The sequence below is a fragment of the Formica exsecta genome, unplaced genomic scaffold (genome assembly GCF_003651465.1).
Source record: "Formica exsecta isolate Colony F162 unplaced genomic scaffold, ASM365146v1 scaffold201, whole genome shotgun sequence".
Classification (NCBI taxonomy): domain Eukaryota; kingdom Metazoa; phylum Arthropoda; class Insecta; order Hymenoptera; family Formicidae; genus Formica; species Formica exsecta.
The window spans coordinates 213,242-233,656 of record NW_021849308.1 but is presented as its reverse complement, the minus strand read 5'-3'; the positions used below and the strand labels follow the sequence as shown (position 1 = coordinate 233,656).

The 20,415-nt window shown below is 34.7% G+C and overlaps 3 protein-coding genes and 1 long non-coding RNA gene across 6 annotated transcripts; 2 read left to right on the top strand and 2 right to left on the bottom strand.

Annotated features, from left to right (window-relative positions):
- The first annotated feature begins 6,178 nt into the window (after positions 1-6,178).
- Positions 6,179-11,848, top strand: LOC115234661 (5'-nucleotidase domain-containing protein 3). Of its 3 annotated transcripts, none has more exons than XM_029805881.1 (9): positions 6,180-6,426; positions 7,927-8,102; positions 8,589-8,816; positions 9,213-9,215; positions 9,308-9,448; positions 9,524-9,681; positions 9,770-9,956; positions 10,048-10,188; positions 10,317-11,848. In XM_029805881.1, the coding sequence occupies exons 1-9, from the start codon at positions 6,237-6,239 to the stop codon at positions 10,671-10,673; spliced, it is 1,581 nt and encodes a 526-aa protein (XP_029661741.1). In that variant the 5' UTR covers positions 6,180-6,236; the 3' UTR covers positions 10,674-11,848. The 3 variants fall into 3 exon arrangements, with proteins under 3 accessions (XP_029661742.1, XP_029661741.1, XP_029661743.1); XM_029805883.1 differs by lacking the exon at positions 6,180-6,426 and adding an exon at positions 6,484-7,636; XM_029805882.1 differs by lacking the exon at positions 9,213-9,215 and having other exon boundaries at positions 6,179-6,426.
- On the bottom strand, positions 8,626-13,474 carry LOC115234664. The gene is made up of 3 exons (XR_003883947.1): positions 13,435-13,474; positions 12,495-12,613; positions 8,626-8,758 (listed from the first exon to the last, which is right to left on the bottom strand). It is a non-coding gene; the product is annotated as an uncharacterized LOC115234664 (long non-coding RNA).
- LOC115234660 (dynein regulatory complex protein 9-like) lies at positions 11,994-15,198 on the top strand. The gene is made up of 7 exons (XM_029805880.1): positions 11,994-12,199; positions 12,449-12,694; positions 12,868-13,065; positions 13,422-13,768; positions 13,903-14,186; positions 14,245-14,492; positions 14,758-15,198. The coding sequence occupies exons 2-7, from the start codon at positions 12,461-12,463 to the stop codon at positions 15,031-15,033; spliced, it is 1,587 nt and encodes a 528-aa protein (XP_029661740.1). The 5' UTR covers positions 11,994-12,199; positions 12,449-12,460; the 3' UTR covers positions 15,034-15,198.
- On the bottom strand, positions 15,169-18,054 carry LOC115234662 (dnaJ homolog subfamily C member 3). Its single transcript, XM_029805884.1, has 6 exons — positions 17,853-18,054; positions 17,647-17,757; positions 17,300-17,499; positions 16,897-17,222; positions 16,479-16,822; positions 15,169-16,360 (listed from the first exon to the last, which is right to left on the bottom strand). Exons 1-6 carry the CDS (start codon positions 17,896-17,898, stop codon positions 15,942-15,944), a joined length of 1,446 nt encoding a protein of 481 aa, XP_029661744.1. The 5' UTR covers positions 17,899-18,054; the 3' UTR covers positions 15,169-15,941.
- Between the last annotated feature and the right edge of the window lie 2,361 nt (positions 18,055-20,415).

Genomic DNA, 20,415 nt, shown 5'->3' with positions numbered 1-20,415 from the left:
TTAAAATCAATCATACTGCTTTCACACGTATCTCGAATGACGCCAAATCTCTGCAGCGAGTCTTAAACTATGCAAGATAACATACGCTGCAAGGGTGGCAGTAACAAGAAGGAAGCAGGCGATAAAACAGTGCACGATTCAATTTCTTACGCATCAAGACACACGATAAATGTATGACGTCACGATAAGAAAGTCGCGGTCGCACTTGTGCAAACAACTTGGAAATATATGTTAAGTAGGTTCCAAACACAAAATGCCCTCATTTGCCAAATATATTCGATAAAAGTATGCCGTATTTATTTAACAATCTTTATTTCATCATGTGTAGAATAAAATGTCATCCCCGAATTACGATATGAATTCACTGTTGTTTTAATCCGTTATGATTTAATATTCGAAGAAAATTTCAAGACCGTTAGAAGACACATAAATAGCATCGACATTTTAAGAGCGAGATATATCAGATACGTACTTATAGCAGTCGCATTAAAAATGATTACGATAAACGCGCGAAAAATAGGATAAACGCGAGACGAGCAAAAAACATCTCGCTCGATAAAGAATCATGTTCAATATTCACGAATCGGTCACGCTTTACCGCCCAGATCGATCGCATCCTTCGATTAACCATACTTTCTCCGCGCGGACTCTTGCCAGAAATTGGCGATTATTGGCCAGCGATCCGGATTCATCATTCACTTAATAACGAGAACTAAGAGAGAGACCGAGAAATAGAGCCGAATTTTTTTACTGTTGACTCGATATTTCATATCCGAAAGCTATATATAAGTATATCAACACCAATTAAATAATATGACGTTTCATCTCTGTTTTGATAAAAAAATATTCTCTATAATACTATATATATTAAATATTATATTTATTTAAGTAAAAGAGAGTATATTATTTAATATAATATAAAGATATTAGATCCCTTTTTACTCGAGGTTTCGAAAATTTAAAATTCACATCAATGTATAATAATTTGATATATGAAAATCAAAGCCGCCTAATAATATACAAAAATGTATATTTTAATAATAAATTCGACAATAAAAATTGCCACTTAAAACATTTTATTATTGTATAATTCAAAATTAATTCCTGCTATGGCGCTACAAGGTACTTTTTATTATTTATGTAAAGTATTGTAGCACAAAACAAGGATATTTATTATATATGATATTGTGTGATTATTTTATATATCGTAAATATATAAAATATTCTTCATATATTCTTCAAAAAATAATTTCGGGTAGTGCTAAGAGAAAAATAAAGTCATAGTAAATTATATAAATTGGATTGAGGGTAAAAACACGATTCGCGATCTCTACGGGCAAATGTCAGTTCGATGCACCTGTTAGAATCGCGGCGAGAAAGGGCCCGAAAAACAAGACGATTCGAGCGACGTTTATATCGTGATTACGTCCCCGCGTCGCGGCGTCCTCCTTTTCTCGTGGCGTGGTATAGTTGGCAACACTAGTTAACGTTCACGCACTTGCATCGACGATCGGCCACCAGTGAGTGATAATCGCGGAGTAGGTCACCGGAACAGCGCCTTTAGCGATCTGCGTTCTTCGCCACCTTTGCGCCGCTTGCGCGCGCTCGCGTGCTTACACACACACTCGCGTATCCTTGAGTGACGCATACTGCAATTTTACGTGTCGCACGTGCACGTTAGATGTGTATGCGACTGTACAGAAGAGATATTAATTAGACATGAGTCTTTTAAAGCAATTTCCATCACCAGTGAGCCGAAGATGAGTTACATCTTGAAACTGAAACAACCTAGCGGTTTGTGTCCTCCTTAAATATAACAGACGTCGCAAAATCGATTCTATCAACGTTAAACTGTATCTAATAAAATATTTTTAAAATTGTAAAATGCATAAATTCCGATTATTAAAAATTTAATATAAAAATCTAATAATCTATGGTTATATATATATAGACTTAACTTTATATAAATAGTACACATATATACATAAAGATTATCTAAATAGCTTTTTAAAAAGTTGAAAAAAATGTCAATTTTTATTTTTTTAATATTTGTCATAGATTGCCCGAGGAACTTTATGCTTTATGCAATGTGATTTTATATTATGCTTCAAAGCATTTATGTTTCATTAATTTTCCGATTAATTTATATATTTTTTTTTCGTGTTTTTTTAATTTGAAGCCCTTGATGTGATTCAACACATTTTAAAACCGTTCCTATGTTTAAACAATCACCGCCCATCGCTATTATATTACATAGACAGTTGCTGCTTCGAACATATACGTTATACCAAAAACGTGTTTGCTTTAAGCGGTTTTGCATCATCAGCGCACGTCTAGCTTTAGATTACATTTCATTGTCATTAGAAGAGAAAATCGCGCCCACTTCCCTTACGCGCAGCATAAAGTCTCCAGGCACCATTAACACAGTCTCTCTGATTGTAATTAACCTCCGTCTACCAAGAAGATAAATACGAGCAATTGTTAGAAAACTATAAGAAGCTGAAATGTGAGCGATAAAAACCGAGTCAAGAAGTCATCCGTGTGATGGGAAATGCGACAGTATCTTTATACAGGAAATGCATATACAATTCAGGCATTCAAGAGAAAATCTTAAAAACATCGCTTTCCGGCTTGATATTAATCTGATCTAAAGAGCACTGAACGTTCCAATTGTATTATACACATAAGAGTTATATTCTCTTTTATAATTTTTCATTAAAAGCTGAAAACAATATGGTTAAAAAATAAATATCTAAAAATATTAAATTAGGTATCGACGTATCGAGTCATTATTTTCTATTTATAAAAAGTTATAAATAATAATAAGTTAACATAATTAATAGTAAAATTAACGGCTTACTAAAAAATTGCAACCATTAAAAGGTATTTCTATAAATAACTAGGACTGCCGATTTGTTTTGTAAGAAAAGCGTTAACTTAAACCAATTGACTGAATCTTATCCGTGACTCTTGTTTATATTTTACTAAATTAATGGACGCGTTTTACCGAGTGCTGCTGCAAATTCGACGATCCGTGAAGAAATGAATCAGCTTAATGACCGCAAACTAAAATTAGTGAACCATTAAGTAACAGATTAATGCAGATCGAAAATTGCGAGCGTAATTATCAGCTAATTATCGTATATCGCTCGCATAACTCGTTACATCTATGTGATAGTAGTATTACCGTGATATAACCATAGCGCGTGTGTAATAATTCGACAAAAAAGAAAGACCCATTCGTAAATCACTGGAGAAATCCTTTTCAAGGATTTCTTAAAAAGCGAGCGTTCTCGCAAATTTATCTTTCTCCGAAATAGTTTTCTTCCCACAAATTTTTTAATAAATAATTGTTATATTTTACTTTAACTTTTTAGCGCGAGGGTAACAAAAGTATAACGATTAAAAATACCGGACTAATGTTAATCGGAAATAATTGATACAATAGAAGGGTAGAAAAAAAGGATAGAAATATTGATACAAAGTGCCGAATAATATAGGAAGTTGCAAGCGCAAGACTAACCTTCCTTCAAATAAAAAAAAGTAAAAAGTCAGGCTACTCTTTTTAAAATGACACAATATTCACGGATATGAAATTCACGATCGTCGAACGAACGAGTCTTCAGCAGCAACGTGCATAACGTTGATTCTGCTGAAACTGTCAATATACGAAACGCAGGATGTGCATTCAGTGCCTCGGGGTATCACGGAAAACGTATGGAAAATTTTACAGAGAATATTGTGAATGTATACTTTGTTACAGCGTAAAATTCGATTGTACTGCGAAATTGTATATTTAAAGTCAAAATTCGACGACTAATATTTCAAAAATTCGATCGTAAAAACTTGTAATTTTATTCGTTTCATTTTTATCAAAGGGCTAAAAAAAATATCCGTACATATATGTGTGAGAAATATTTTTATAATATATAACGTTTATCAAAATAATATATTAATTTATTGAATGATAAGACAGAGAGAGCGTGTATATCTATAATATTATATATTACCTTACTTTTATCTCGTATATATTTTTTTATTATTTTTCATATAATATTAACAATAAATTCAAATAAAAAGATAATGTTATGTAACATTCATAACCATAATTATATATGCTGAAAAGGTAATCAATCGCTCGATATAATGCTCTGCAGAATATATATGATTAAATATCATTAACATAGAAGAGTACGATGACCGAGGATCTAAGACTATGTTAGATTAAGGTAATGAGGTCGCGTGTCACCAATAGCATGGTGGATGGTTACATGTGGATATGTTGAAAAATTGTGCAGCTTCCGACATCCATCGATCAAGGGGCAATGAATAATCATTTTTGAATATCGTAAGCCAATGTTACTCTGCACGATAAAATTATTAACTTTACGACACGATATTCTTTTTTCCAGAAAAAATTTTTGGAAAATACAATGGAAAGACGTATCGATACTTGCATAGCACAAGAGAAAAATATGCAAATAAGCAAATGAAAAAAAAAATACTACGTTACAAAATATCTTTGATGATAACTAATATTTGGTCGTATTATTGCATACGAACTTAAAAGCCACTTGTAGCAGTGTAATTTATTTCTTTGTATTCTCTCATCCTTCCATTTCATTAACCGATGGATTCCCATAATCTTACGCCTGGGATAATCGACGTTTACCTACCTTTTTCTACTGGTCTATTAAATAAATCGATAACGGCAAAACACGCGGATGCAGAAGAAACGGACCAAAGAAACGGACGGATGACACAATCGCGATCGTTAATCATACCATCGACATCGTCCATCGCACGCTCGCGGCCACCCATTAAATATGAAGGCGTATAATCGGTATACCGATTGCAAGCGCGGGTAGTTTCTCGCGATTAGGATCAGGTGCGAAGTGTGTTAAGTATCCTAGAACGTCCTCCTACATATTGCGCGCAGACGCTGCATCAGGGATATATCTGGGAATATACGCGTTGGGTATTTAGCTCGCAAAAAAAAGAAAACCTTCACGCGAGATCGCCGCATTCAAATTACGCAGGTTGGATTCGTGCGGTAATTAACCCAATTCTCGAGCTAACGCGAGGAAAATATTAAGCAAATAAAGGGGAAGGGAATCGCGCCACGGAATACAGATCCCGCGGGCAGATAATGTCCGTTCGGCTTTCTAAAAGCGCCAAAGCGTTTCGAACATTCGGCCGACCCTAATTGGATATCTAACGTCACGTAGCCGTTAGAACGCAGGAGTATTTTAATAGACCAGAATTGAACCGATCAATTTTATTCTGTGACTTGGAAATAAAATGAAAGAGAAATGTGTGACGTTTTCTTCCCAGAGCACGTTTAAACAGGTCTTTCATAGATATGCGGTGAGAATAATATGACAGAAGCGGAGATTGATAACTGAAGAATGCTATCACATCATCATTATAATGATGCGCTCTTATCAGTGGCAAATCAAATATTTCGTTGTGATAAAAGTAATAGTAACGAAAACTACAACGGAAAGTGCCGTTTAAAATCATTTTACGAGTACAAAACAAAAATGCAATAAATAACATTATATATAAGGGAAACCTAAGAAAATTTTAAAATATTCGAAAAATGTTTCGAACACAAAGCTGATATCCGATAATACGGAAGAACAGGAAATATTTTAATATCTCAAAACTTTCTTGGGGCTCTTGTTAGAGCGTGTTTAGAATAGCGTTACCTTAAAATAACCGCTTCATAAATGCTCGAGAATAGATCCGCTGCAATTTCAAAACAACATCGTCATTGTCGATGTACATCACGTTTAAACTCAATGAGTACAAATAGCAGTTAACACGCACAAATAACCCTTCTATTATATAAATAATATTCCGTATATATATCGCGCGCGATCACACGAGGCTTACGCGGGAGCGTTCGCGCGCGGCCTTGAAAGTAACAAACAATCTAGAACGGAATGTCATCTACGCGAAACTTCATCCCGCGTAGATGACGCTCGATACGCGCGTCGTCCAATAGGAACGCGTCGCGCGGCCGCGACGATCGATCGCGATACATCGGAATGAAGTAATAGCCAAATGGCGCAGCAACGTGCGCTTTCGACTTCCGCTTGTCGAGTTGTCCATCTTACTCTCCTTTTCTTAATTCGTGACGGCGCTTCGATTCAAATCGGCCGCCCGCGCAGAACGCCAATCGCCGCGCGCCGCCGCGACAGTTCGCGTCGCGCGCCCGCCAATCGTCCGTCATGCTGCACGCGAGGATCGTCGTGACAACGTGTCGCGTCGCGGAAATTCGACTCGCGCGACCTGTATGCTGGATCCCAGCGTTCCATGGAGGATCGAGACGCGCGGTGGGCGATCGTGCCCTCAATCGCGGTCAAGTGTCACGCGAGGTTATGCGCGAGAATTATCTGAGGACGTTCGAGAAGTGCAAGTGTGAGTAGCAAGCGTCCGCCGCGGCCATGCCAGTCACCGCGTCGTTCGACGTCCGAGTACGTCTGTCTCTCTCGCACACCATTCCACGCGCGCGTGCGTCTCCGTCTCGCATGCGCGTCACGTTCGATATATCGATAAGATACGACCTTGACACGGCGCCGGAGAATTTATTGTTATTGGCACGCGGATTTATCCCCCTCGGAGGGGGGAACGCACTGTTACGCACACCGCGTTTTTAGGAACGAAGGGATGAGATTTAATTAAGTCTAGAATTTTTTATGCGGATGAGAGAGAGAGAGAGAGAAAGAGAGGTTTCGTGATTACGTAGTATTTGGCGACGATAAGGAGATTCATTGCAATTCTGGCATGTTGACAAGTATTTTGCCACGTGTCCGAGAGTAACTATTAATGCGCGCGATTAGTCTTTTTCTGTTATTCATAACATATCTTTGAAGGACAGGTTTAATATTATATCGGTTATACGCATTCATGATTATTATAAACAATCACTTTTTCCTTTTTACGCTATTTCAAATGCATATCAGACGGTTCGAATTACAAATGCATATTTTGTCACTTATATAAATAAGGTATTAATTAACGCGTGTTTATTATTATTCATAAATTCGCTGAGCATGTCAATAAATTATAAAAACAGAAAGTTTTACCAAGAAAAGCATTTAGTTCGATTCACATAAATTTGTTACGGGTGCGAAAAACATGACATAATGCATCGTAAGCGCGTCACAAGATTTAAGATTAAAACTATCTCGTATCTCTGCCAATCCGTTCGTGTTGACAAACTTATTAGTCATATTATATTTATCGTTTTAAGCAGACGATCTAAGACCTAAGATATGCTAAATCACATTAAGCAGATTATTTGAGAGAACAGATAAAAATAAAAAAAAGTACATAAATTATTGATGAGGTTTGCTATCTTTTCTCATTACTTTTTAGCTCATCGGATATTCATCTTAATTAATTAATTCGCGACGGCGCCGAAAAGAGCGACATAAAGAGGCCGCATAGAAAGAGAGAGAAAGAGAAAAAACAACGGAGACAGATTAGATTTAGATCGGAGATTGGTTTCTCACGGCACGACGAAAGCAGAGACGAATGTATAGGCAGAAAAATCTAGGACAGTGAAAATCAGCTTGTGTATCTGTAAAATGAAACGAGAGCACCGCGCGAATTGATCGCCATTTAGGTCTGAAGGAGTATAATAACTGTAGTTCTCGTATCATTCCAATTAAGGATCATAATTCGCATGGAATTAAGATCGAGAACAATAGCAATGTATTTAGGAGATTCCAATGTTTCAAGAAGCATAAAAAATGAATCTATTATATTGTGTATTATTTTTATAATAGAACAGATCTTTTTATTGCACCAGATTCAAACATATAATTTTGTTGAAGCTTGCGAATCTATACCTGTAGTATTTAGTTAATAATTAATTAGTCAATGGTTAATTTATTTATATTGTTGCAATTTTAGCGAAGAAACTCCCGCAAGATGTGAATCCGAAGGGTGTATTTGCCTGCAATGAACTTGATTTAAGAGAGGTCCAGGTCTATGGATTTGATTACGATTACACACTGGCCTGTTACAAGCCATCCTTGGATTATTTGCTTTATAATCTGGGACGCGACATGCTCATTAAAAAATATAAGGTTTCTATTACATTTGTGTGACAAATTCGGTTATTCATTAAAAATATGATAGTGCTTATGTCCATGCAATTTTTTGTTCTTTTTTTAATATATTCTCTTTTAAATCATATACTCTTATATCGCAATAATATAAACGAAATAAATTATTTTATTTGAAAAGCCTTTAGTCATAAATATGTATAATTGTTAAATAGAAAGAAAAGTATGCGTATATATGTGTGTCGCGAGTTATCATCCAACATTTATTTTATTTAAGAAATTATTAATTAATCATATAAGTATAGTATGTTGGAAATAGAATCTCTATATTTTATCGATATGAGAAAGCTGAAAGAATTAAAAGTAAAAATACACAGAATTTTGTCCCACTTGCCTTCATCTCAAAGGAGAGCTACTCAGAATTTTTGTCGAAATCAAAAGACAATTACATTTCCGATTAGAATTTCATCTTGAACTTCGCTTAAACTCATTTAATTGCCCCTCCAGTACCCAGAGGGAATTGCCAATCTGGAATACAGAGAAGATTTCGCCGTCCGCGGCCTCCATTACGACATCGAAAAGGGTCTCCTGTTGAAGCTCGACAGCTTCTTGCAAATTCAATTGGGTGCCGTTTATCGTGGTTTGCATCCTGTACCCGACGACGAAGTCCTCCGAATCTACAAAAATAGAATAATACCAATAGCTTACGTGGAAGCTACAAACAAACACTCTAACGTAAGTTTGTTATTAAGGAAATTACAAATGTCAATAAATAAAATTAAAAATATAATAATGCATCAAGAGAGTAAGTACATGTAACATAAAACTGCATGAAGCATATTTCTCCTTAACAAAAACAATGCATGATGTGCTTAAAACCATAAACCTGTAAATATACAAAATTATTTCTTTTACGAATTGACAAGATTTTGCTTTTTTTAATTATCGAGAATTTTCTCTTGAAATTTCTTTCTTTTATGCTATGATATACGAAAAAATAACAATTCTCGCAAAACTCACAATTCGTTTCCATTTATAAAGAAAACCTTTTAGAATATATTAAAAATGCTCAACCTTCTCTATTTGCATGTATCAACATGTGTGTTTTTGATGATGGATCATTTTATACAGAAAGTGAGTATACATGTTTGCGATATATATCGATATATAAAAATCTTTGAGAAGATTCTAATAGTGTGCGCATTTTTTTTTTTTTTTTCTTTAAGGATGCTGTACAGCGCACGAAAATGGTTCAATTAGCCGATTTATTCTCGGTGCCGGAAATGGGTTTATTGTGTAACGTTACGGAGTACTTTTTGCAGAATCACATTGACTATCATCCGGAGATATTATTTAGAGACGTTAAGGTAAACCGCACTATCCTGGCATAGCCAATGTAATCCTGCTAATTGTTTATATGATTAATTTTATACAATATCTAGAATTCTGTGCAAAGCTGCCATCCTATAATGCATCAACTGGTGGTGGAAAATGTGTCTGAGTATCTAGAACCGAATAAAGATTTGAAGAGATTTTTTGAACGACTTCGAAAAGCCGATAAGAAAATGTTCTTGGTCACAAACAGCCCTTTCCATTTCGTGTATGCATCCAAAATATTAATAATTTTAATTCAAATAGAATATTTATCTGAATATAATAATGGCTAAACAATTTTTAACGTTTTGCAGTAATAAAGGTATGCAATTTTTGGTCGGTGAAAATTGGAAGGACAATTTCGATGTAGTGATTGTTCAAGCGAGAAAACCAAGATTTTTTACCGAAGAAACGCGCCCTTTGAGAATTTACGATGAAGTTAAACAAACGCAATTATGGGATCGAGTCACTAAACTCAACAAGGGTGTTATATATCTTGAAGTAAGTCTGTCTGCTTTGATATCTTATTGTTAGAAAATTATACACTTGGGACACTACATTAGACATTTTTAATAATAACGAATTATTTTAGGGAACAGTTAAACAGCTTCAAGATATGACTGGATGGCAAGGACATCAAGTGTTGTACTTTGGTGATCATCCATACAGCGATTTAGCGGATGTAACTTTAGAACATGGTTGGCGAACGGGTGCGATAATCAAAGAATTAACGGTAATTTAAACAAAATTTTTATTAATTTTTTCTGAATAAAACTAATTTACTATCGTGAAAGAATATTAAAGCTTTGAAATTAATTTAATATAGATATAATATACAAAGAATTGCATATTATATTACAGCACGAAATCGAAACCTTGAACGATCCAAAGTTCAAAGAAAACGCAAACTGGCTTCAGATGTTAACTGGTGTAATCGAGGAACATCAAGATTACGAGGGGCCCAAAGTACAAGAAGAGTTAGACGAGTGGATAAAAGAACGGGACCAACTGAGAAACGAAATCAAATCTGTCTTCAACAAACAATTCGGTTCAGTATTCAGAACATATCACAACCCGACTTATTTCTCCAGAAGACTGTTTAGATTTGCCGACATCTACATGAGCACGATCACAAATCTTTTAGAATATTCCACGAGTCATACGTTCTATCCTAGAAGAGGTGTAATGCCTCATGAATATACTAGCTACTTTATGTAAAGTGTCGGTATTTTTAAAAATAAATACTTATTGTTCTAACGCGAGTAGCAGACGCTTTTAGAGCGTACAATCAAAATATTTCGCATTAAACGTCGAATCGATGATAATAGCATTTTCAATCATGAAAAAAGACCGATGTATTCAATGTCATGATATAGAAATTTATTTTGGAACAATGAGAGGAGGGGTGCTTGCACCACACAAATATTCTTCCGTCTTATTAATAGGTATATGTATGCATAATTACACACACACACACACGCACACACATGCAATGCAAATCTATATCGATCAACGTTAATATGCTTTTACAGCCGCGTAGTTACAACTAATTTGCATTGAAATGTAATGTATGTAAACGCGATAAAACGAGCTATATAGATTACGAAGGCTCTTACATTATTAGTATTACCATGACAATAGCCATATTATGTAAAATGAAGTGATATATCACATTGTAACAAGTAAAATGCATAGAATAGGAAATGAAGTAAGAGCTGTAGGCAAGAGAGAGCAGCTATAAGCAAAGTATTATTGAATTATGAAATTCAGATATTTTAAGAATCAATAATTACAAGAGTTTATTGTTAATAAATTATGTAAGGAAAAGAGATAACGTATCTATTGAGCTTTTGCGCGATAAAAAATGCCAATTTAATCATGTTGATATTTAATTATTTTTGCAATGAGATTTATATTCATCGTTAAAGCATAATAAATTGAATATTTAACTTGTATAATGAATCTATGAATATGACATTTATGTATATAAGCAAAGAGTACAAATCTATCGCGCGCGCCCATCCTTAACCAGGATTTATATAAAGTGGAGAGAATTGAAATTTATTATTATTAGTCTTCTATATTTAAGTTGCTATATAACTTTTTTATTTTCTTTTGCATGAAAGATACAGATTAAAAATAAATTTTCGGTCAATATTTAAATATGCCAATAAAAGAGACTATATTATTTGTCATATTCTAAAAGAATGATTTATTATATACTGTACTCCTCAAATATTAGTTGTTAAGATAACATTGCGTGTTCAAACATTTTAGTCATTATCAAATGAAAAAAACTGCTGATTCCTATGAGAATATATATGTATACATTTATCTAGTGTATTTGTAAACTAAATGTATTACACTGTTATCAAATATATCTTTATTTTCAATAATACAGCTGACGAGATCCTAATACATGCAACAAGCAAAAGAGAATATTTCTTTCATCAATAATATTTACCTTATTTTTAAAATATGAAAAAAACGTACAATGCATAAACATAGAATGATTTTTTTTTGCTTGTGGCATTCATGTGGTTCGAGATTCTTCTTTGTTCGAGATTACCTCTCTATACAGTTTCAAATTTTTATAAATTTGACAATAGCAAAAATTCAATATGACTTGGGAAGAAATTAAACCCAAGATTTCTGTGCCAATATTTTGCGCTCTCACACTCTGTCTCTTTCTGGCAGATATACTAATTGACGAGACAAAATAAAAAAAAAGCAGAAAGATAACGGTAAGATTCGTAGGTTAAATCTCTGTCAATGATACAATTATTTTCATCCATAACATCATAATTTTTAAGGCACTGATTAGCAATAAATATTGCAATATCACAAGTCCGAATAGTATTTAAACAGTTCCCTAAAATAATTTAATTGTATTAATCGATTCTCTTTTCCTCCTTAAATTATCTAAATTTCTATTCATTAAACTTTTAAATTTTATGTAAAATGGCATATCATTATGTGTACTGCTATAATAGCACAACCCGACAATGATAAATGAAGTAAGAGTATCTCAGGACATACCAGCATTTCAAAAGGACATTGCGCTCGATAGATTATCGTCTTTAGTAGCTCAACAAGCTCGTAGGAATGTAATCATCGTCGACGATGCGTCAACGGATGGACATGCCGTTGAGAAAACACTGAAACAGACACCCGATACGTTCATGCAAAATATGAACAAAGTCTCTAATAAAGTCTTTATAAACATTAAAAACGAGAAAGTAAGATTAACGTTATATCGCAGTGAGATCAATGTAAATAGAATTAATCAAAGTTCATACGTAAATTATATACAAAAAATTAATTTTATATTTAGAATTATACTCATAAATCAAAGTTATATACGTATATATAAATACATATTTAAAATATATATATATAAATACATATTTAGAAAAATATTGAACATGGAGATACGGGGATACCGGCCAAAAAACATTCTCTTTACAAGATTCCCTTAACAACATTGCAAGATGAAGAATTGATAAAACAGAAACAGCATGGAAATATAATCACCGATCGTGAAGCTACTACACTTTTATTGCCAAATGTTCCAACTACGTTAAATACAGCTAATAAGCTTCATCGTAAGGTGATAAAAATAAAAATCACATTAAATATAATTATTTAAATATATTAAATTATCGGGAAAAGTCCATAAGATATTCTGTAAAGAAAGTTTGGCGAATGAAAAAATTTAGCTACTGATTGCTACTTTTTGAAGTATAATGTGTGATTTAAAAAAAAATATATATATATATTTTTTCTTAATATTATCATGCGCATCATTCTGCATATAATTTACAAGATTTTAGAATGAAAAATAATTCATAATGAGAAATATATCTTGCTGAAAAGATGACTACTTTCAACTTCAAATTTAAATCTAATTTGGACAGTCCCCAGCATCATTATTCGTCTTGCCTGCTAATAACATCTATTATTCAGCCTGTAATCACACCTTCGGAATCTGTGGAATTGTTCGTAAATACGCTGCCGAAATTAGAAAATTCAGAGAATATCGGGGTGCAGAATATGCAGATGGAAGTTCCATCGATCGACTCGTTCACTCCGTTGGAAGCGGCCGCTATATCGTGCGTTCTCGAGGAATGTTTAGATCAGCTCGCCATAATAGGATTCATGCTACCGGCCAAGGTTGACTCACGCTGGGACGACACGTTTAAGACGATCGACGAGACGTACGGAGTGCCCGACGAGCCTAGAACGATCTTCAGGGAAGATATGGGTCTCTTACCAATTGTACCTACAGAGGCTGAAAAAATGCAGAGGGATAGGTGCGTAAAAGCGTATATTGATATTTTCCTAATACATATGCCATTATATATAAACTCGATGTCTTCGACAGACAATTCCTAAAAAAAAAAAAAAAAATTTAATTTATATGCACATCTAATGAATTTATATTTAGGAATTATACATATCAAGTTCTCGAGAGAGTTCTTCGCGACATAAAAAACAATGGCAAATTCGATAGTCTGCAAAAAGAAATTGATAATATCGCAAAGAAGCAGGAAGGCGATCATAATCTCGAAGCAAATGCTCAGATCAGGTTCAGCCAAGCTGAGGAACTCCAGGGACTGCTAGAATCTGAAAAGAAAGAGAATGAAGAAGACCGAAAAAAGACGATAAGACTCGCGCAGGAAAGCGATGCACAAGTCGACCACGCGATATTTTTAAATAGCGGAAAATTAGGTAAAATGTATCATTCACATGTATAAATATATTTCTCGATCGGTATTATTATGCTCAGGCTATGCGGAAAAATGGGAGAAGGCCAGATTGGAACAGCAGGAACTCAAATTGCATCTACAAAGAAAAGATATGCTAAACAAATTGAGCGACTACTCAAAGGAACATAACGCGGAGCAAATTATATCAGCGGAATTGAATGCTTACTTAGAGGCGGACATCAAAGAGAAAGAAGAGCAGGTAGTTATGTGGACGAAGAAATATAACGAGGAACTTGTGGAACGGCAGCAGGAAATCGACGAATTAAAGGTATATTTGAAGATTAATGTAAGAGGATAGTAATATTTTAGTAGCAATAAAAAAACATTATTTATTTCGCATATCAGAATTATTTCTGAGTGGTAAAAATATAAGTAATATAATATTTCTTTTCAAGTATAAAAACAAAAATATGATTATTAAAATATAAAAAAATAAAAAAAAAATGTGTAGCATAAAAAATATATGATGTAAATGATAGCATATTTTAAAATAGCTTGTAGTTATTCACGAATCTGTATTTTCGTCTCGATAGCGTCTTATAGAAGAACAAAAATTAGAAATGGAAGAAATGCGCGCTTTGATAGACAAGCGACAAAAACTTATCGACGAATGCATCGCCGAAGAGAAAAGATTGCAGGAAGAAGCGAAGCTAAACAAAGCTGCAACTATTATCCAATCGATATGGAAAGGTCACATGGTGAGGCAACAATTAGGAAAGTACAAAAACTTGCTAAAACGATTGAGAAAACGGAAGAAATTAAGTAAACAGAAAAAAGAACGTTTGATGAAAAGAAAAGAAAAAAAGTAGTCAAAAGAAAAGTTCATAAAAAAGGGGCTTTGGCGCCTGAGCAAACAATACAAAATTCGATGTTTTATTTTAGCGAGCGCTTATGCTTTCTTTACATATATACTAATAATGCCTTCTCGATGTATCTCTGTAATGGTATATAAATTATTCAAATATATTTTTAAACAAATATCTCAGAAATACAGTATTTACATAAAGTTTTGACTCACATTCATGCAAACGCACACCTAAACATTATGTGAACATTACCGAGTACGAATACCATACGTGAGAAAGTAATAACAATATAAATACCGATCGAATATATTCGTACTCGATAAATGCGTAATATCTTTCGAATTCGATCTAATTGTCGCACGTTCCAAAGCTAAAAATAAATAGCCGCTGAAATAATCAGTGGCAGTGTGATGATCACTGTACATACCATCTGTTTGTACTGCAAGACTTGGAACAATCACAATTTTATCAATAGCATAGTATATAGATCGATAGTGCGATGATAAAATTATGCGCGACGGATGTTTACGTGAATTGAAATATATTATACTTATCGTTCAGTCTGTATGCATGTACTAGATAGAGCGAGTACTGTATTATAATTTTTGCAATAAACAAACTAGCGGGCGATTAAAGTTTATTTTTGCATCTCTTTATTAAACGCGTGCCGGGATATGTGCGTTACCCGGTATCGCTAGATGGCCATTGGTCTGTGCTTAACGACCCATCGATTTAATCATTTACAATCTCCCGAATTCTTCTGACAGGTCAGACACGCGCGATCTCCATCGACGACATAGCGAAATGAAATTCGGGCTAGGATGAAATAAAGATACCGTCGCGTTCAAATCGACGAGCATTAAAATTCGAGAATAGTAATTGCTCTATTATGTCGAGATCTTACGACGTGTTTAATTGAAGTGGAATTTAAATTGGAAGGGAGAACCGTGGAAGTGATGGAACTCCTGGAAGGGATTGAAACCCTGCTGGTGCCGACCCGACTCCGGATCCAGAGGATCCTCGCCCTGATCAAATTTCGCTCTCTTTTCTTCATCCGTAAGAACCTCTTTGGCAGCGGCAATGTCGATGAATTTCTTTTGCGCACGCTTCTTCTCTTCGCCTTCCTGGAAATTATCAGGATGCCACTTCTGTGCTTGCTTCCGGTACGCTTTAATGATATCTCGCTTGCTGGCGTTTCTCGATACGCCTAAAATTTTATAATAATCTCGGGTTTCCGACAGTTTCTGACGTTGTTGCGCTTTTTGCAATCCTTGCTTGGCTCTCTGCATATTCGGTTCTATTTCTAAGGCATCTTTATATTCTCTGATGGCTATTAAGAGAAGAAAAAAAAAATTAATTTATTATATTATATAATCATCATATAAAATGGAAAAGCTCATGCACACGCTTCATCACTATAAAATACAAACTAAAAAGTTGTAAATTACCATCGTCGAACATTTCCCCTGCGAGATATGCTTCCGCACTATCACAAATCACATCAGGTTCTCTTCTGATTTGTAATGCCTTTTGGCAATTATTGATTGCATGAGTTGCATCAGAGATCCCCGTATAACACTTACAGAGATAATGATAAACTGTAAACTGTACGTTCTCATTCAACTCTTGCTTTAATACACGTTCAGCTGAATTGATGCATGCATCATAATCTTTTGTATCCTCTAGTGCTGTCCTTGCATCTTCTAGCAACTTATAAATCTTTCTTATTTTCTTATAAAATGGGAAACATTCCTTATGGTCTGGATCAAGTTTTAAACACTCTCGAATCTCCCTGAATATTTATCAGATTTTAATATTGCATTTCAATTAGATATATATATATAATATTAATAGCTAATTACTCACTTTAATGCCTCATCAACTTGTCCGAGACGATACAACCATATTGAGAGTTTAAAAAATCCTTCGGTATTATCAGACAGCAATTTTGTGGTCGAACGTATATCAGATATAGCACTCATATAATCTCCGAGAAGATTATAGCTCTCTGCTCTTTGTTCTCTAAGATTAGAAGACCATGGACATACTTCGAGGATTCGAGTAATTAGCTGTACAGCTGTTGCATGATCACCATTATATATCATCGCATCAACTAGTTTTACATCATCCCTAGCTGAGTATAACCTATTTAAGGCATTAAAGGCATCCCTATTATTTGGCTCTACAGATAGCTGGAATAAGAAAGACAAGAATAAATTTTTATATACAAATTATGATTTACTTAAAGAATGCATAAAAAATAACATACAACATCTTGAAAGTCTGTTTCAGCCTCATCAAAATAAGCTTGCTTGAGTAAAATATTGCCACGCTGTAATCTCGCTGGTGTAAAGTCAGCCTTCAATTCTAAAACCTTATCAAGGTCAAGAAGAGCGAATTTGGCTTTACCTAATGCTAAATAAACTGTGCCTCTCTTGTAATATGTCAGGTAATTGGTCGGATCTCCCTCTGAAAGAAATTTATCAATTTTCTATTTTTCTTTTACGCTAGAACAATAGTTGTCAATTAAGAGTATAACGGACAGAGTTGTCAATTAAATTTGTTTAGTAATGCAATTTAAAAATCGAGCGCATTGCAATATGCAATTCAACTTACCAACAGCTGCATGATAATGCGATAGTGCGTCCTGCAACTGGCCCTTCGCCAGGAATTCCCTGCCGTAGTCTAGATGCTTGTCAATCTCTAATTGAGAAACACTTCCGACCACTGAAAAAAAACGACCGTTATCAATTCCGTGCAGGCACAAACACAAGTATTATGCTCAATTATTCAAATTTACGAGAAAGGTTAGGAATACTTACAGTCAAAGGTTAAATCCAACAGTACCACTATCAGGAAACCGTGCATGTCTGAGAGAGAAATCAATTCACCAAGTGCAACGAAGCGGCGCTCTAAACAAGAAAATTAATCCGAGATCGCGACGAGAAACGTAATGACCTAACCACCCGATAACACAAAACTATCCAGCCACGCCGCCATTGCGTCGTGGTCTTACGCGATTGGTGATACGCGTATCGTGTTTCCCCCACCACCGCGAGTCGATTCCAATCGAACCTAATAAGCGAGTCTTGCGACTGCGTATCGCGGGAAAAATAAATGTCTAAGATTAACAGACTATATTCATACTCGACTATATATTTTTCTTTAATATGTGACGAAAAGAACCCATTAAATTAACGATTTAACACGATAAAGCCATAAATCCGCGATACAAGATAACGCACGCATTCATTAAGAATACATGTACCTCGTGGCATGTTTTATTTTAATCTCTGTGAGATCAAAAATATATCTCTTTTAATACGAGTTATAATATTTTTTTAAATAAAACTATTTCACAATTCTGTTTGTATATGAACAATTCTCTTTTCGAGTTACCTAAGCGATTAGCAATGAATAACAAATTAATTTCCACAAATATATATAAACAGATAAAATGTTATTCTTCTCTCATTTACCTTGACTTTATTTAATCAGAATTTTAATGTAATGCTTGTAAAAAATCAAACCGTAAACAAATGGCGTATAAATTTTTCAAGAACAATTGAATCAAAATTTGTTTCACTACTTTATGTATAACTTTATAATTGTAATATAATTTCATAGTTTTTTCGATACACATTTTTTAATTCTACATAATAAATGGTAATTGCATAAGACAATCGATTTAATTATTTTTTTTTTAATGTACAAGGATATCGGAATATTACGTAGATAGTGGAAAGAACGCATAAAACAGGGACTTTGCACTTAATCCTCTTTTGTGATCTTTATTATATTCATTTTTGTAGGTCTCCTGTCTCACTTGCTCTTCTCTCTCTTTCTCTCTCTTCATATAATACTATATAAATAAATGAGAAATTCACCGAATAAAAGAACACTGAATTAATATGTGATCGTCCCGTATGAGGTATTTTGTAACAATATTGACACTCTACATCATTCTTCACGAGCATACGTTGTACCTACGCATGCAAGAAGTATGTGTACACGCGCTTCGCGACGCGCACAATAACTTATTGCTAATGAACGATAAGTGTACGACACACATTGATCCTCATCTATTTTTTTTCTTTGATCAATTTCTCTCCTTCGCGCACTCATTGAGACACTTTTCTTTATTAATTTATCCAATGCGTATAATATATCTATATATATATATATATATATATGTATATATAGAACCGTACGTGTATGTGTGTGAGCGTACACAACGGTTCATCGGAACATTTCGCTCATCTTTGTTCGCGTATTCGATTTCGCCCCGTTTTTAGCGCGTAATTATGTAAATTACTACATAAGAGACCGACAGAATGGTACATTTACCGTTCCGTTAAGATACTCTTTCTCGCTCGACATCGAGTGAAGTAAACGTATAGCAGTATCATTACGGTTACAAGCAACTAACGCACGAGGAACGTCGCACGCTGATTCATTATACAGGCATCGCACATTCGTGCAACATTGCATGTCGCTCTCATAATGTTATTCTTATCGCACGCATCGCTCCGATTATCCGTAAATCGCAACTAAATTATACGCGATTCTCTCTTGCACCTTACCATACTACTCTCTCCCCGACACACGTACGACGATCCTCGACCCCAAATTGAAACATTCGGAACAAGTTAGAAGACATTTCTTTTGCCATCCCACCTCGCTCTACCAAGAAAGCGCGCGCGCGCGCGCGCGCGTGTCCCATAACGCCAAGATTCGCATTCTTATCGCTATCTCCGAAGAGAGGGTAAGCATTAACGCATCCGATTTCTTCCATCGACGAATGTCATCAAAAATCGTCCACTCCGACACACACACGCGCGCGTGTGTAAAATAATAAAAAATACAAGACTATAATCGCACGTGAACAATTTCTCCGCTCTCGCCGGCGACATAATGTAATGTATAATCGCGCACGCATCGCATTATTACATAATACGGCTTACAATGTGTAATGTGTTCCTTGCGGATCGTGCAATTTTTTTTCCTTCCCTCAGTAATGATTGCAGTCACAGTCAATGCTATTTCTTTCTCTTTCTCTTCTTTTTTCCGTTTTACTAGTTCATCGTAAATTGATAGCCCCTCTTTTCGTTTCTCTTTCAATTTCCTCTTTTTCTTTGCTCTTTTAAATATTCTTTTAAATTAATCTTTCGTCTGGATCATCATTCTCTGTATGTATACGTATAAAGTGTTTTCCCTAAGGCTGCTCGTCCGATATACTTCAGAGGACCAAACATGACACGAAAAGTACAGTACACAGTACAGAAGAATATTTACTGTTTACCATCCAAAACGTGTAAACGTAGAAAATAAATACTAAATCGATCAATAAATAGTAATCGTTTATTACATCATTCTCTACTCCCC